General features: G+C 39.3%; 1 protein-coding gene across 4 annotated transcripts in view; it reads right to left on the bottom strand.

Moving 5' to 3' along the window:
• Znf407 (zinc finger protein 407) overlaps positions 1 to 17,729 on the bottom strand; it is a 380,263-nt gene that overhangs the window by 148,035 nt on the left and 214,499 nt on the right. For all 4 annotated transcript variants that reach the window (XR_009589730.1, XM_021648769.2, XM_060376981.1 and 1 more), the window contains one exon: positions 1,279 to 1,445. Coding sequence is in view for 3 of the 4 variants with exons in the window: in XM_021648769.2 (XP_021504444.1) it covers positions 1,279 to 1,445 (167 nt within the window). In the remaining variant the exon portion in view is untranslated. The remainder of the gene's footprint in view (positions 1 to 1,278; positions 1,446 to 17,729) is intronic.

Genomic DNA, 17,729 nt, shown 5'->3' with positions numbered 1-17,729 from the left:
ACCTAACAACAAAAATCCATAGTATTGATCCAGCCAAGTCTCCACAATTATTCTTTAGAAGGAAACGCCGACGATAAATTACATCTGCACTGGCTTTTCATCTGCTGTTCGATATAAGTGATCTCTCAGGGCAGGCTGGAGACCTTAAATCGTCAACACCCTTGTCAGGGAAGCTAAGGAGGCCTGGGCTTCCCACAAACTGCTTCAGGAGAACTTTCAACCTCTAATTTCTAACAATAATACAGGATTCACAACAATCAGAAGAACACTTCTGAATGCTGATTAACATTTTTTCCCCCTACAAGAAATATATTCTGAGTAGTACAAAGAGAAAGAAGGCCACAAAAATACTAAGTAGCTGAGGGTCCCAGAGAGAGATAAGGCAAGTACTCAAATACAAAATCACCATTAAGAAGTGGCCCGCTGCACTAAGACCAGGAAGGCCCATCCCAAACAAAGCCCCTGGCCATGGGGTCTGATGGGATATGTATTGATAAAGGAGCCAGCGGAGCAGCCTCAGAAATGTCCTCTACAGATAGAATCCAAGATTGCTGAGTTATATCTCACATGGCCACTCTTAATGCACTCATGCAAACCTTATCCTAAGGTGAGCTTTTAGCAGTTCTCTGACAGGCCTCTATAAGACAGTTCCGATCAGCCTGACGCTTGAGTGACTCTAGCCTCACGCTGCTTCTTACTGAGGAGAGATATTAAACTGTTTACATTTAGAAAACTACATAAAAACTAAGATTCAGTATGTTTAAAACATTATGGTACTTAGATTATATCTAAAAAGTAACAGAAGAACTGTTCTTTTTTAAAAAATAATATGCCAATGTGACAGGGGTCACATCTAAGAAGCTAAGCTGGAACACAAACACCAGAAATGAGCTATCCAGTATGTTTAAAACATTATGGTACTTAGATTATATCTAAAAAGTAACAGAAGAACTGTTCTTTTTTAAAAAATAATATGCCAATGTGACAGGAGTCACATCTAAGAAGCTAAGCTGGAACACAAACACCAGAAATGAGCTATCAAATCTGAACCTATACAGTTTAATCACACGTGCGCACATAACTAATACTAAATTGACCAACATTGCAAAGGAAAGAATGAAAAACATTTTCCTACACAATTATCATGACCTTACTTTCAAACACAATTACCACAACCTCTACGAAACAGTCGCCTTGCTTTCAAGAGAACCAATGTGCATGTTCCTGAAACCCAGGGAGATCCTTGCCCCGCCCGGAGGTAGAAGGGCTGTGCCACACCTGTGTGGGTCCTGTAGTGGTCTTTCATTGCTGAGGCCGTGAGGAAGGAGTAGTGGCATGTGGGCCAGGTGCACTTAAATGGCTTTTCTCCTGTGTGGAGTTTCATGTGGTTGTTCAAGGCCCACTTCTCTGTGAAACTTCTATCACATAAGTGGCATGTAAATTTCCTGCATGAAAGAGAAAAAAAACACACATAAGCTCGGCCTGCACATTCACATCTACAACTTGAGATAGAGTGTGTGGTGACCCTTAAGTGTGGCGCACATACAGCCTCTGCAAAGGGAACTGCAGGCTGGGTCTGTCATGTCTGTATAACCAGGCATTGATTTTTCTGTCGAGGCCTGGCACTTCAGCCATTTATTCTCTGCTTTGCGGTTGGGCCCAACGGGTTTGAAAAATTCTGTTACAGTCCAGTCACCCCTGAGGCAAAAGTGAGAATAGATTTCACCTGTACAGGCCTACACCACTTATCCAGGGCAGGGGCTGTCAGAGCAAAGGCTAAATGAAATGCTATCCATGCTCAAGCACTGAGACAGGCTCTGCTGTCCGCCAGGAGGGCAGATGGAACAGCTACTCCCGAAAGCACCCAGCAGCCCTGAATCATCAAGCTCCTTGGAGATGGTTCCTGGCTGAAGGTTCACTCGGGGTGCTTGATGTGGGTACACAAAAAGTTTTCTCTGACAAAAATAGTCTGCTGGGCCATAACACGCCCAATCTCACATGATCTCAGCAGAAACATAGGGTCAGAGCTAAACAGAACTCAGATGGGAGACAAAAATTAAACTTTAAGATGAGACTGCCAAAGAAAAATCCCCATTATATCCTGTGTGAAAATAGCAAGCCACTACCTCTTTATGAAAGTATTTCCAATTTCTACTTCAGCCTTAACACCTCCAGCACCCAAGACGCACAGAGTAGGAGCCACGGCATGCTCAGGGCCCAACTCTGCCAGCTGCACTCGTGGACCCATCACTCCAGTTTACCTCCTAGTTCTAATAAATCAAGTTGTAAGCAAGCGTTGTGAACAACAGTGCTCAAAAATGAATTCAGTATGATGAACAATCAAGTGAAGAAACATTTAAAAATAGTTTAAAACCATAACATTTTCTCAGCACCACGCTCTGACCAGCGAGGCTAACTGGCCAGGTAAAACTATACCATTTTTTAAAGCTGTAAGTATTACATAAGAAAACAGAGACCAAGGCGGCCTGAAGAAAAACGTAAGGATGGAATAACTCAGTTTTGCACGATCAACATGGAGTTACATAAGGGGGGTAGTTTCATATGCAGTAGTTCCACGATTTTAATCAGTGCCTACAGTTTTGTGAGGACAGCAAAAGAATCCTGAGCTGTAAAAAACTAGCCCACTAATTTGGTGTTAAATGCAGATTATATCAACAGGCCAACAGAGTTTCATGAACTCTGGGAATCCAGTTATAAATCACCTTTTATAGAAAGCTTTCCTTTACTATATATGACATGATGTCATGAATGCAATATAAGTTAAGCTTACCAGATATTTAAGCAATGGCACAGCATGTCTGAGGTGCTTCATTAATAGCAAACTGCCAGTTTATTTCCCTCTGTAACACATGTGATGAGACACTGTCTACACCGTGAACACGGCCTGGCTCCGAAATCACTGTATCATTTGATCACTGCTGACTCGTACGAGAGAATGACATATATAACTAAATACCTTGAAATGTACTGCAAAAAATATCATGTCCGTATATCTCTTTGACGGGTCTTCATGCATTTAGCATTTCAAAACCATGGCAGGGATCTTATTTCCAAGATAAATTCCCCTATCTACTTACTTCTCCATGTATTTACTGTGGAACTAACCTTCTCCTACAAGAAATAAATAAGGAGGTTAAGTAGATGCTATCTTTAACAAATAGCTTCTCTACACTGTATTACAACTTTATGAATGACAAAATAAATCCCTCAGTTTTAAATCTACCATGATGTGCATTTAACAAAATTACATCTACACAACCTCAATGTGTGCTGTCTATTATTCATATATAATAAAAATGTTAGCCTAAAGCTCAATGGCTGTCCAGAAAGGACAAAAGCCAGATTTAAAAAGGAAGTGAAGCTGCCACTGGACTTCCTGGAAGCTGTGAGCTCTACAATGTTCTTTACAAAAGCAAGTGTGTCCAGTCACTGGGCAAACTGAGTATAAACTTGTCAGCACAGGGCACACTTATATCGACCTATCTGAAGCAAGCTGTCTCCCAGACTGACACAATTTCTGTGGCAAATATTCCATGATCACGTGTTTTAAGTCAGTCTGATGCCAGGGAAGACGGAGGCCACCAAAGGGCCTGTGCTCTCCATGGCCCTTCTAAAGGCCCTCATGAAGCATGTCCAGGAGGGGATTGGAGCTGAAACTGCTCTGAAGAACAGCACGTACACTCTGGGAGGCGCTTAGATATAGCCATGTGCTGCTCCAGGAACACTGCTCTGGAGAGTACAGAGAAGTCAGAAAAAAGAAGAACACTTGGCTGTCAAGAAAATCCTCTAAGGGAGAAAACCATTCATAAACGTACACTAGATGCCAGAAAAATGTAAAATGTCATTACAGAATAAACAAAAAGCAAGCAAGGGACAGGGCAGATGGGCGGCTCCTCAAAAGGGAGGAACATATGACTTAAGACATTGAAGGACAGGTGACAACTGGAAACAGAGAGACATAAGGGAGAATGCCAGCAACAGGAAGAACAGGAGAAAGCTCCTGGACTGGGAAAAGATGTGAGAGCCCTGTAGGCACACACACACAGCACACACAGCCCATTCTCCTCCAAATCCCACGAGAACCACGGCCAACTTAGAGCCTAGTGACTTACAGTGGCATGCACTCTTACAGGAGACAGATTTTGCTTAGAGCAATTTAAGAAGAGATTCCACCTGCAACATGGCAAGACGAACAAAGCTGAGTAAGTGGTCATCACAAGAGAACACAGCCTGAGAGGAAGCACTGCATGAGCACAGGAGGCAAAGGGATGCATCTGCTGCACCCTCGGAAGGCGGGAGACACTGCAAGAGGGACATGGACACTCAGAGAGAAGCCCGTTCAAACAGAATGCAGCATGTTCTGTGCAGAGAGGTCCAGGACGCTAAAACTACCACAGTAAGGCCCAAGTGGGTAACAGTGACAGAAAGTCTATTAAGAGCTCATCTGTACAGACTGCCACGGAGATGGGAATGGAATAGGGGTTCCCAAACATGTTTTTGCATTCTGGCACAGCTAGAGGCATGACCACTACTCACCAGGGAGTGCACTGTTCCCACAGCTCCACTGCTGAAACAGAGGGAAGGCTCCGGCCCTGTCCTTTACAACAAGTGAACACAGCAAAGACAGGGGGTTGATGTGTGCTCAAAGACCCCTTTCAACTGTTTTATCCTGTGTGACTTGCGCTAAGAGAACCAAGAGTAGTGTCTCCACTTTAATCTTAAACTGAAGAGGCAGTACTAACCACAGTATTAGCTATATAAGGAAAATGAAATTTCACTGGGATGCCACTAAGCACCTTAAGTTAAAGAATTAACAATGAACTAAAATGATTCTATATGTCTTAACCTTATAAAATTCTGAGTATTTGCTTGGATTTTGAATGACTAAACAGAAGAGATGTTATATCAAAAAGCACAAATGAACTTTTAAATTACTTCTCTAACTTCCAAAATCACAAGAGTCATAATTCTTAAAGGAAATTTTATATTTATCTTCTTCAGATTAGAACTTTAAATGCTATTAAAGAGTTATACAATCCAAGCTAGTAGATTCTATTTACTAGAAACTTAATTCTGTATACACACTTAAAACTGTATACACACTTCACTTCTGAATGAAGATACCACTGTTCCAAAAAGGCAGCTTTATTGCCTGACCTTATAAAATAGAAAAGATGACTACTGTTATTTTTTCCCCCGGTGTTTCTGAATCTGTTCCATTCATGATAATCTTGTAATACTTAAGTAGTGCTTAGTTTAATGAGGAGCTTCTCTAATCTTAATTTGACACTGGAGAATATTGTTAGGCATATACCACTGAGGCATACATGTTCACATAAACTTGCATGTATGAAGTACATTCTCCTATTGAGGTTTTAACAGCCTTAAGGGGAGGGTTAGGTTTAATCATAAAACGGATTCTATTTATGCTATGAAAATGAATAACTTTGGCTACATCTATCAATGGTATACCTACATTAAAAACAAGTTAGAGGGGCTGGAAGGATGGCTCAGTGATGAAGAGCATCTGTTGCTCTTGCAGAGGATCTGGGTTCAATTTCTAGTACCTTCATGGTGGCTGTAACTGCAGCTCCAGGACATCTGATGACTTTGTGTGATCTCTGCAAGCACCATGCTCACATACCCATATGCAGTCAAAATAAATATACACACAAAATACTCACAAAATAAAATATTTAAAAAAATTAAAAAACAAATAATTTTAAAAGGTTGACATCATTTGTATACAATTTTACAGATGACATTCACATGCAGAATTGTGACACTCTAATTTGATACTGCTGTGCTGTGCATTAGGAAGAGAAGTGAGCAGTGCCAGAGTGTAACTATACATTTGGTTCTCACTGTCTTCCAAAAGAAAGAATCAGAAATAAACAGACTACAGCTAACATCTTCTAAAGTTTATCCTGCACTTTCAAAATTTTTACAATTCATATTGAACATTTAATAAAACAAGCAAATCATAATTTTACATCCTCTACATAACACCTCAGAGCAATGCCGTCACATCAGCAATTCATACAACTCAGCAGAGGCAGAAAAGAAAGGGAGACCTGGGTGAGCTGCACAGGAGCTTAAAGAAGAGCGAGCTGAATTCGCCCAATGGAGTAAAGAGCTGGAGTCGCTATCCTTAAAACTGTGATACTGAAGTGTTGGACCCACTCAAAAGCATTCTAAAATTTAAAACATTAAAGTTCAATTAGTAAGCAATGATTTTCTTCATAAATAAACAAAATACAGAACTATAAAACAACAAAGTTTATTTGATTCCTAGAAAAACAGCCTGAGCAAATAAATATTTCAACAAATTCTAAGTTATTCAAATACTACCAAAGCATAGGCAGTTTCTTTAGAAAAGAAGGATCCTTTTAATGAGCATAATTTAATAATGATATAATGACAAAGTGAGAGATGAACATCATGAAGTCTTTGCCCAGTAAGGTTACCATGTCAATTTCCGCAGAGCCCTGAACGATCATCCCTTTCCTGAATGAAGCTGCTGGCTTCGCCACAGAGGACGAGCACAGAGGAAGACCTTCAGCATCCATGACCCCACTCCAGCATCTCACACTGTGCCTCACAGGATGGCCCAGTGAAGTGCAGAAGTGCTGTGATGATAGAGCCACTATCTAAAAACACTACAGTCATGAGACACTAACGCTTTTGGGAAAGACAACAAGTGAGCCAGAAAAAAATTGGTGGAAGAGGAAGAGAAGAAAAGCAGGAGGTAGAAGAGAAGGGAGAGGAAGAGAAGCTGGAATACGAAGAGAAAGAGGAGGAGAAAAAGGAGCAGCAGCAGTAAGAAATAACCACTTTTAAACTCTAGGCACTATTAATAAGAAATGTAAAAGTCTAGTAAATATTTGAATATTTTTCAATGGTTAACCCTGGTTGCTTTAACTGTCAAACTTCTAGCTAAGCCTTGAATACAGTGTTCAACTTGGAGTTCTATAGAAAACAACATTCACTAGTGTGCCTCACTGACTGACTAAAAACACACACTGGCTGTACTGAGCACCTTGGTCACTTCTGGCCGTCTCCCTCCAGATGTCTGTGCAGGCGCACAGGTCTCACTAAATGAAACAAATGTGTTCAATATAATTATCTAAATAACTAAATTAGGCTGGATTTTGAGTTTTCTACTGCAGAGCACATAATAACATGATCATAATTTAAATAGGAAACCACAAAAGGTGAAGACCGGGAGGTCACAGCAGCAGACCCTGCTCTGCAGCCTGCGGAGAGCTGCCAGTCAGAGCTGCAGACCTCCTTGGAGGGCTTTAGACAGCTCATCTGGGAACTCACTACTTAAGCCGAGAGTTTTGATTGCATTTTTGCCATGAACACGTGATGATTAGCCTAATTAACAAACTAGGTCCTTGTTAACTAGTTGGAAAAGAAATTTAACCCCACCCATGCCAATGACTGTCATTTTAAACTTCTGAGCATGTCATTCATATTTTAAAAAGTTAAAATGTTTTTCTTTTCAATTCAATTCAAGGACTCAAGATCTTTTCGTTACAATCACTCTAGGAGTTTTAAGCATACTGACACCTCCACTGCTCTGACTCCACTGGTCTGACACCAACAACCCAGAGAAGGAGCCTTTCAAGGAAACTCAAAGATCTCAGAGTGAGCTGGGTTCATCCTTCAACAGCCTTTATTCCTGTGTAAGTTTTCTGAGGAAGAGCTCATAAGTTCTGGTCTAACCAAAACCACCATAAAATTTAGCTGGGATTTCCCCACCTATGGCACACATGAATAGCTCAGGCCATAAATTCAGAGAAGGGCCAGGTGCTAAATGTTATCAGCATGGAGCCATGAACGCCTCTGACACACTGCTCACAATGGTCTCTACAGCGCAAAGGCAGCACAAGACATTACAGAAATTAACAGAGGTGCTGGCTTCCAAGGAAGAAAGACCTGGGTCTGTTCTGGCCTGCAAACTGTGCTTGGCCTAGCCAACTGAGACGGCAGGCTGCACGGTCTAAAATGCTCACTCGGACCCTTCACAGGGTCAAACAGCTCCAAATCAGTAGTGCTGGAACAGAAAGATCCAATCTGCCTGCTGCTCAGGATCTGAGAAGCTGCTGTCTTCTTGAAGTGGAATGTTTCTAGCAAGGATTCACAAGAGCAGCTTGAGAACAGAGGGAAAGGAGAGTGTAAGTGAAACCCACCCCAAGCGGCTCTTCCAAGTGTACCACTATAGGCCTAAGAGCTGGAAGTGCCCACATTTTTAACTCATGGCAGAAGTCAGGTCCTAGAAAAGAAGACACACACTGGAGTGCCACTGTTGTCTATAGTCTGCACACTATCAAACTTCCTGACTTCAGCTTGGCTGTGACAGTAATGGAGTTATGTAAAAAGTTTAAACCATAGTTACAAATGTTGAACCAAAGATAAGTGACCACAGCACAAAGGCAGCACAAGACATTACAGAAATTAACAGAGGTGCTGGCTTCCAATAAAGAAAGACCTGGGTCTGTTCTGGCCTGCAAACTGTGCTTGGCCTAGCCAACTTAGACGGCATTATTCTACCAGTACACATAACTTGAGCTAAAATGAACAAAATTCGTTCTGATCCTTATTTATATTTTCATCCCAAGTAACTGGCTGACCAACTTTTAAAGCCTGCCCACTGGGAGTACATTAAAAAATCTCCAAGTTGCTTCCAAAACAACCAACAGAAGAGCATGATTAGGACTTACTATGGGTCTAGAAATAATCCATGCTATGTACAAATCTACAAATAAAAGAAAGACATGATCATTCAGCAAAGGAGCCTATGACTTAGTGATCAACACCGAAGTCAGGAAAATGATTTAGAACACAACCATATACTATGAAAGACTTTAGGGGAAGATTTTAAGAGATGTTCAGAAAAGCTATCAAAGAATGAAATAGGTGAAAATTATGTTATGTGGGTTGAGGCGGCTCTGAGCTGAATATGAACGAGCAAAACCTAGCGCTCTAGCTGAAGCAGCAGCAATGGCCGATGGCTAACACTGAGGGCAGTCTGAGGAGAGGCAGTGAGGGGCATGCTTGAGTGTGAGCCACCTAGATAAACAGGGTGGGGTTTTCCTACTCACCAGTGCAGAAATAAAACCCAGTAGTTTACAAGTCAGGGATAAACATTCATGATGACTGCTACAGGGGATTGGTTTGATAGTCAGAGCATTAATTAGCAATCATTTTCTTCTTTTTCTATTTCCTGTACTTTTCAGCATTTGCTTTTTACTATTATGATTATGGTTTGCCAAGGAATTAAATGTGACTTTATCCTTCACAGGTGCCAATCATCAAAAAATGCATATGCATACAGTGCGCACAGGTAGGTGTCTAGGAGAAGCCTACCTAAAACTGGCATCTCTGAGAATTATGCTGGACTTTGTTTATCCATTTGGTTAGGAGATAAATTTCTAGACACTGCAGACTTAGAGCAGAGACCACATGTCCTTTGCTACGTCCCATCACAGATTATGAAATGTGTTCAGTGCTGAAAACTGGAGCAACTGCACTTCAAAGACAAGATGTTTCCTGATGACTCTTTCTTGTTGTTGTTAAGACAGAGCCTCACTATTACACAGATAGCTTGAAACCTAGGGTTGTTCTTCCCTAGTCTGCAGGATTCTTGGATTAAAGTAAGGCATGGACAACTAACCCCAACTTGACAATACTATTTTAACATAGCAAGCAATCACATTAGATAAAATATATTTTACCAGTATGAACAAGAACAGATATACAGAGGATAAAAGCATGAGATTTCAAAATAATGTACTACAAAATCAAATCCAGGAATGCTATTTTCTTTCAAAATTTGGTATTTTAATCAGATACAGTATATATTAGTAACTGCTGTCAATTAAATTGCTCCTAATTAAGCACCATATTCTGGTCCAATTCACTATGTAAAGCTTGTGGTAAGCTTATTGTTATAACTGTACATCAACAAAATGTTTAATACTTCATACACTTTAGGTCTATAAATGATGCCAACTACCACTTGCTAACAAAGAACCCAATCATGTCCTTTAAAATAACACCATTCAGTCCCTCGCAGGTGAGAGGTTCAGAGATATCTGGGGATGAAGCTCAGGTAAGGCTCCAGTAAGGCTCCTGGCAGCCTCTAGGAGCCTTGGGAGGACCATGTGATTCTGTTTCTTGGTCTGACTTCAAGCCATAATTAGAACTACTGGCATAGGACAGCTAGCTCTTTATTTAACTTGCAATCTAGATCCCTGGTGTCCTATAAATAGTAAATCAGAAGAACTGCCTTCTCTACAGCTGTTGGAGACTCTACTGGTAAGAAAGCCATTGTTTTGACAGTAACCATTGCCAGGTTCAACTTGCCAAAGATGAACACTGGACACTTTGAAAGTAGCGATGGATTTCTCAACAAGCCACAAACAGCATAGATGATCACAAATGGTTTTGGGTTATAGTCACAGCATACAAGGCTAAAAGCTGTTACTACACTAGCCTTCTGGAACCATCAACTACTTACACTACTACATTTAATTTTCTGATATGTATACATTAGTTCAGAGATAATTCCCACCACAGTTTTGTTGGTATAATGTTCTTGTGGAATGGAAACAGTTTACCCTTGTTCATTCAAACGCTGATAACTCAACCCCACTATCTGGTTTCAATCTGGAAACTGCATCATGATGTTTATTGTAAGCATCACTTGTCTCAAGTCTGTATAAACATGCCATCATTTGTTCTCTACATTGTCAATTAAAACAACCAGCCAATACTGAGCAATAGAGAGAATGGGGTGAGACATCCTGCTCTGGAGGGGAGGAGAAATAAGCAAGTGGGAGGAGAGTCAAGAAGAGAGATTGGGGAGGAGAGGACATGGAACCACCAGGGGAGAGGAACCGGACCTAAGATATGAGTAAAAGCAAGCATAATGTGAGAAATCTGAATGGGAGGAAGCTATGTGGGCTTGGAGGTTTAGGATGGAGTAACTATTACCCAGCATTGTGCTATAGGTTAATTAAATAAATCTTAGTTTCTGTGTGGTGATTTGGGTATACAGCTGGTTTAGGAATAACCACTATTTAACTAAAAGATAACTCAATATTAATAATCAATAACACGGTTTATTAAAAATGTTACTTCCTGTAAGCTTTCAAGTTCAAGAGTAACATTTCTAACAACAAAGCATGCTCGTGCACCCACCCAACCTTCGACAGCACTCCTGTAAGCCTGGAACATGCTCACAGGCCTATGTGTCCTGGAGACCAGCACACCTTTTATATGTACAACTTGTGTAAATCAAATAATTTATGTTTAATTTCTGGGTACAGCACTTTTGTTGTTGTTTTTGTTTTCCCAGAAGGGTTTTGCTTTGTAGCGTGGGCAGTTCGAGAACTCACCAAGTACACTAGGGTGGTACTGAACACAGAACTATGTGCCTCTGCCTCCCAAGAGCTGGAACTAGAGGTGTGTGCCACTAACACCCCACTGGATACAGGATATTTTTGTTTTTGTAAATTTGAATACACTGACCAGATTCAGAGAAGACTGACTCCTTTTACCATGACTGTACAACTTGCTAGAGCTAGTAACAGTAGCTTTCCTATCTTGTATATTTCACTGTATCAGACTTTGTCATCATCCTGGTCCTCTACCATGTCAGATAATTTGAGCTCAAGGTCAGATTGGCTACAAGGGTTGGGATGGACTACCCAGTAACCTCGTGGTTCAGTACAAAACTGACCCTTTCTGAAACCTCAGTACAACATGCATCAATTACAGCCCACTTAGAGTGACATCACTAAGCCTGGGACATCACGAAGACAGGATTTGACTTTGGTAAAAAGTCAGTGTAGGAATTACAGCAATTGCTATAACAATGCCTGCTTTAAATTATAATTTACTGGAATATACATGCATCAAAAGATCACACAGTAGATATTTGATCTTTTCTAAATCATAAATTTAGGAGTAATACAATATTAAATTAATATAAAAAGCAAGTTTTGGTAGTTATAAAGATATTATTGTCAAATTGAGGAAAAATAGCTATTCAATCACTAACAAGTTCTGTATCAATTTTAGCACATATTCCAACAACAATGCTATGACATAATTTGTTGTAAATGGAGTGCAACTAAAGAACGCATACATATGTAGACACATGCACACTTACATTTGAGCAATGTAAAAAGGAGGAAAATCTCTTAAAAGGAGTATAATTCAACTGCATATTAATTTGTTTCCTCTGAATACAAAAGAACTTTTTTTTTTCAAAATTGGGTGTCTAGAACTGTATATTCTTTATACAAAATAAATTTGCAGTATTTATCTATTGCTCAAATAATCTAACTGATTGTGAAAGATAAAGTTATATAGGCTATAAATACTGCATATAGATCATTTATACTAATTTTTCTTTTTTTTTTTCAATTACACTTTATTCATTCTGCATCCCCCCATAAGCCCCTCCCTCCTCTCCTCCCAATCCCACCCTCTCTCCTCCCTCTGCTTGCATGCCACTCCCCAAGTCCACTAATAGGGGAGGTTCTCCTTTCCTTTCTGATCTTAGTCTGTCAGTTCACAAAAATATTCAAAACTTCTAACAAAAGACCACATGGAATAATAATATCATTTATTGTATGCCTTCCAGCATTCAAAATATTAAATTGAATTTCGATTCAATATAATTAAGTACATAAGCAAAGACAACTGGAAGGATAGAAGTGACAAAATATATTTATGCTAGGCATAAGTAGAATGGTAGAAAAACTAAAACAAAAATTTAACTAAAGGCATCAAAATAATACTTACAACAAAAAAGAATTTCTTTTTTGAAATTCTTTTCAAAAAAGAATTTTTTTTGAAAAGAATAAGGGAAAGAATAAGGGAGAAAAAGCAAACAGCTTTAGAGTTTGGACTTAATGATAAAGAAAAACTACCTACCTGAAAGCTTTTTACTAAAACTTTTTTGGATTTAAAAGATTTAAAGTCTGAGAAATTACTTGACATAGAAATAAGGAATTATTCTGTCCCCAAACAGAGTAAAAAGAAAAATGAGGGGTAGCAGGAGGGACAGACCTCGATGGAAAAAGGTTATGCACCTGACTCTGGAGGTTATGGACCTTATGCAAGGTAGAGAGGGAATTCAAGAAGTTGAGGACTCTTCTAAGTCTTGTACTTCTCCCAGAAAGGTGACAGCTAAGCTCAGAGGCTGTTCACTAAAGTGAGAACCGGCAGGTTTAAAATAAGCATGGGGTCTTGGAGGATAATCACGCATGGAGATTGTCAGAAGGCTCTAAGACACTGGACCAGCTCACACGGAGGCCCCACCTTTGTCTTATATCTTACTGCAATTCTTTACAGGACATGGAAATGCTCATTTTACTGTGGCATTTAAAGTTGATACAATGCCATTTTTAGCACTGTATCTCTTCAACCTTGACTTTCAGATATATTGCCATATATGGGTAGTCTCTAAAAGGTTCTATCTGAACAGTTCAAGTTCGTTCTCTGTTGAATTTTAATGTTTGGTCTCTTTTGGGCCCCTCTACCATGGAAAAAGCAGAAAAAGCTGATGAGGCAACCAACACAACTTAGTAACATTTTTGGTGGCTTGACTGTTCTCTTGGCCTTAGTTTCTAGGCACTTAACTATTCAACTAGAAATTCTCAAGTAAATGGAGAGAAAAGGACACACAAGCAGCCAGGGAGGAGCTGTTTTCTGAGAAAAAGTAATTTCTTGAACTTTAATCCTCTCACCTAAAAAAAACTTAATGCAAAAATGGCAACAATATGAAGGGTTGGTGGTCTCCTTCTAATTTTAACATAAACCAGTATTAGCAACTAGATAAGAGAAAAGGGTGATGATGTGACTATGACCAGAAGATAAGGATGAAAATCTCTATGTTTTATATGGAGGCTTTCACAAAAACTTACTTGAGAGTAGAGCTAAAAGCAGTGAGTCCTACCTACTGCCTTAGACTACCTCAAGAACACTCTGACTGACGCCATGTCCCCCACACCTTTTCATATTCTGCACAGTAAACATGTTCATAATGATCGCTGCCATGTATTAGTCTTCTAAACTAATATGTGATGAGGGAGTAAAGAACACGCCCTTATGTCTTAGAAGTGCTGGAAGCAGAACTGTCAATGAAACCCCAGGTAAAGGATAATTAGGGAATTTTCCTCTAGGGAGCAACAAAAGCAAAAATATTAGTACATCTTAATGATTGGGCAGAAAAGTCTCCAACCAAATGTTAACTTTTAGCATAGATTTGACTAAAAATTAGTATTGTGGACAAGAAACATCAACAGAAAACAAGCTAGAGGAAAACCTTTACAATCTATGTATTAATCTTAAGGCAAATGTTTCAAAGTTGTTGACTTGAAAGTTTGGGTGGTTTGACTTTGATAGTGACAAAACCAATTGAAAGCTGACCACATGAAGACAACCATTATGCAACAAAACATAATTTTAATGAATGACACAGAAGTGTATTTTGAATTTAGGTAGCCAGGCAAACAAAATAAAAACAACTATGGTATCATAGGCAAAATAGGGAGAATGCAATTACACATTTCTGTCAAAAGGATAATAGCAGCATTTCAGATCTAACACGTTATTTCTTCTTCACTTTTCTCATTGTTGCAGGCAGATGTCAGGCACACCTGGACACGGCATTAGTGCAGGGCAGCACCTTGAGACGCGGCACCGCAGAGCCACAGTGTTCATCTGCCCTACAAGCAGTGCTTCCTGAGAGAGGTCGGGACAGGCTTTATGTCGGCCATCCTAAAAGCAAGCCGCAGAGGAAGGTGTTCTCTTTTTCGCTTAAAACTATGAACAGTATTCCCAACAATTATTTGTAGTTGACAAAAAGAAGAAAACTAATTATCAGAGTAAGCTAAAGATCTTAATCACAATATAAAAGAATCCCGAGGATCTTGAAAAAGTTGTAAAAAAAATCCATAGCGCTGCACAGCTTGGCCAGTGTGCATAAAGGAAGCTGCTGCTCACATTAGAACCCGAGATACAGCCTCACTGAGCACATGTGTGAAAATCCTCAGTTCACAATTATTTTGGCACAAGAGACATATGATCAGAATTTAAAACAGCAATTAAACTTCAAGAATAAGATTTAAAATGAGGACTAGTTAACCACATTTATTAAATCATTAGTATTCATAGTTTGGAACTAAAAAATGAACCTATTTTTTTAAATTAGAAAGAAAGCATATGTAACATAAAAGCCCATAAAATAACTATGAAATTATATATCTAATAGATACATTTTAAATAAAATATTGCCTCAGGATATACATTGTCAGCGCTTACTGATATACTATATTTACTCTTAGAAGCTATAATTAGGCATGATTATAATCTAGTCATTTATTCAAGATATAAAATGCCCAAGCCAAATAAAGTTATTCCTGTCAGGAACATGCTGTCTATTTCTTGAGCTGGAAGCAAACGTGGAATAAATTCCTCTGTATCTCCCTGCCAATCAGGGAATATATGACTGGCACAAGCATGGCCTTATCTATGCCTCTGTCTGTAGCACGCACTACCAAGTGATGCCACTGTGGGAACAGATAGAAATAAGCAGATTATTACAGTAACTAGGAGCAAACTAAACATTTGGGTTTTGCATGGACAGATTTACACACTGTCTGACAGATAAAGCACAGTTTACTACTGCTTACACAACAAAAGTGTGCCTGACAGCTTTCTCCCAGGTTTTGTATCTGATTACATAGGCAGACCATTCCCCACCATTCCGAAAGACTGACAGATTGTCTGAGTTTAAAGTGCAATTTTAAACTATCAGCTTTTCTGTCTTGCACACGAGGCTGATTAACATCAGGTACTCGCTGGAGGTCCAATCAGCTTTTCCAGTCCCACAATTCTCAGCCATATAAGAACTAGAGGACATGACAGATACAGACAGCTGACTGCTCCAGAGGCACATACTAAAGAGTAAATACTTTCAGAGTATTTATATGTATGTATCTGTAGTAATATCTGTAATATAATTCAGAAATGAAATGGTGGCAGTTAAGCTAATAATTTTATTTATAATATTAAGAAGAAACATGGCCATACGAACTATTCCTGTATTACTATTTTTACAGCTGTGAGCCCATAAAAGATACAGCAATGACTGAGCATAGTCACATCAAAGTAGAGCACTGAGATGAAATGATGTTTAAAACTTATCTGCTACTAATTAATATATTTGCCTATCTTCTTTTATACCAAAGACAAAATTCATGAAACCATGTCAGTGCTGTCTATCTATGAATATGAAATATGGCCTAGAACATTCTTTAGCAAAGGATTATTAGTAAAAAAAATAGTCATCTGTATAAACGTGAAACTGCCAAAAATTAAGGATTAAACTTTTTGGCTAAGGCCTAATAACAGCAATAATAACGGCAATAACATTGTTACCGTTACCATAGTGGTTGAGGCATTGCAGTTTATTGGAAGCCCAGTTACAAATTATGCTGGGTGATATTTCAGTTGTTTAATAATTGTATACTTCTCAGCAAATACAAGCACCTGAATTTCCTGCAAGTGAAAGCATTTAAGGTGGCACAGCTTGTCAACATGACACAGATTCTTTTAAGAAAAAGACAGGCAACAGCTACGGAAGGACATCACTGAAAATCTTAGATACTTATTTTTATTGGTCTCACACTATTTGCATGGAAAAGACCCTAGGCATCCTCACTAATAACCTGAAGGAAACAACTGCCTCTTCATCATTTCCTCAGAGCCAGCATGAAGTCTGCTGGGAAATGTGAGGATAACCAGGATGTAAAATCAGATGCGGAAGAGGGATACACACATAGGTTATGTTTCAAAGCAGTAAATTTTCTTTTTAGAGATTCAAACGTCAGTCTACACTGACCACATGCTTGGATCTGTCACATACTCTATCTTTCTGAAATCGTGCATCTCAACCTAACTTAAGCGATTGTGTGTGTGTGTGTGTGTGTGTGTGTGTGTGTGTGAAACATATACCTAAACTTTGCACACATAAAGCCTGCATTTATCTAAAATTCATCCATCCATCCCTTGCCATTCAGCTTAACATGTCTTACTACATAACAAACCAAGCATTTTCTTTTTCATTTGTCTCTTGACACCAACAAAAAGAACTCGTCCTAAGATCGTTTTGAAAGTTACAAAGGGTGGGGCTGCTTACAAAAGTAAGCAACCGGGATACACAATATTGTTTCTAGTGATTTCAGCTACAGCAGTCAAACATTCATAACAGACAAACCAGATAAAATATGCTGCTGAAGGTCATGTGAGGGATCCCTCAGAAACATCAATGTTATTGCTTTTATTTTATTATGTACCATACTTCATAACCGTATACTGCAGAGGACAATAAAAACTCCACCACAAAGCCTGAGTGCTTACTGAACAGGTCAAGAGTTACTATGACAAATAACTTACTCTCTAGGTCCATTAGTTACATATCTTGTTCATACAAGGAAAGTTGCTCTAAAGATGAAGTGCATCGCTGGGGAAAGGCACAAGGACTGCAAGTCTTTTGTGTGCCTGCATCAGCCTTCTGATCTCCTAGCTTTCCTGCTGGTTTGTGCCCAGCGCTTTGAAAGATCCATGGAAAATCTGTATTGATGAAGAAAGTGAAAAGTGAGGAAAGCGGAGGTGACAGTCAG

The sequence above is a fragment of the Meriones unguiculatus genome, chromosome 2 (genome assembly GCF_030254825.1).
Source record: "Meriones unguiculatus strain TT.TT164.6M chromosome 2, Bangor_MerUng_6.1, whole genome shotgun sequence".
Lineage (NCBI taxonomy): Eukaryota > Metazoa > Chordata > Mammalia > Rodentia > Muridae > Meriones > Meriones unguiculatus.
The sequence above is the reverse complement of the archived record's forward strand: the minus strand, read 5'-3'. Positions and strand labels throughout refer to the sequence as shown.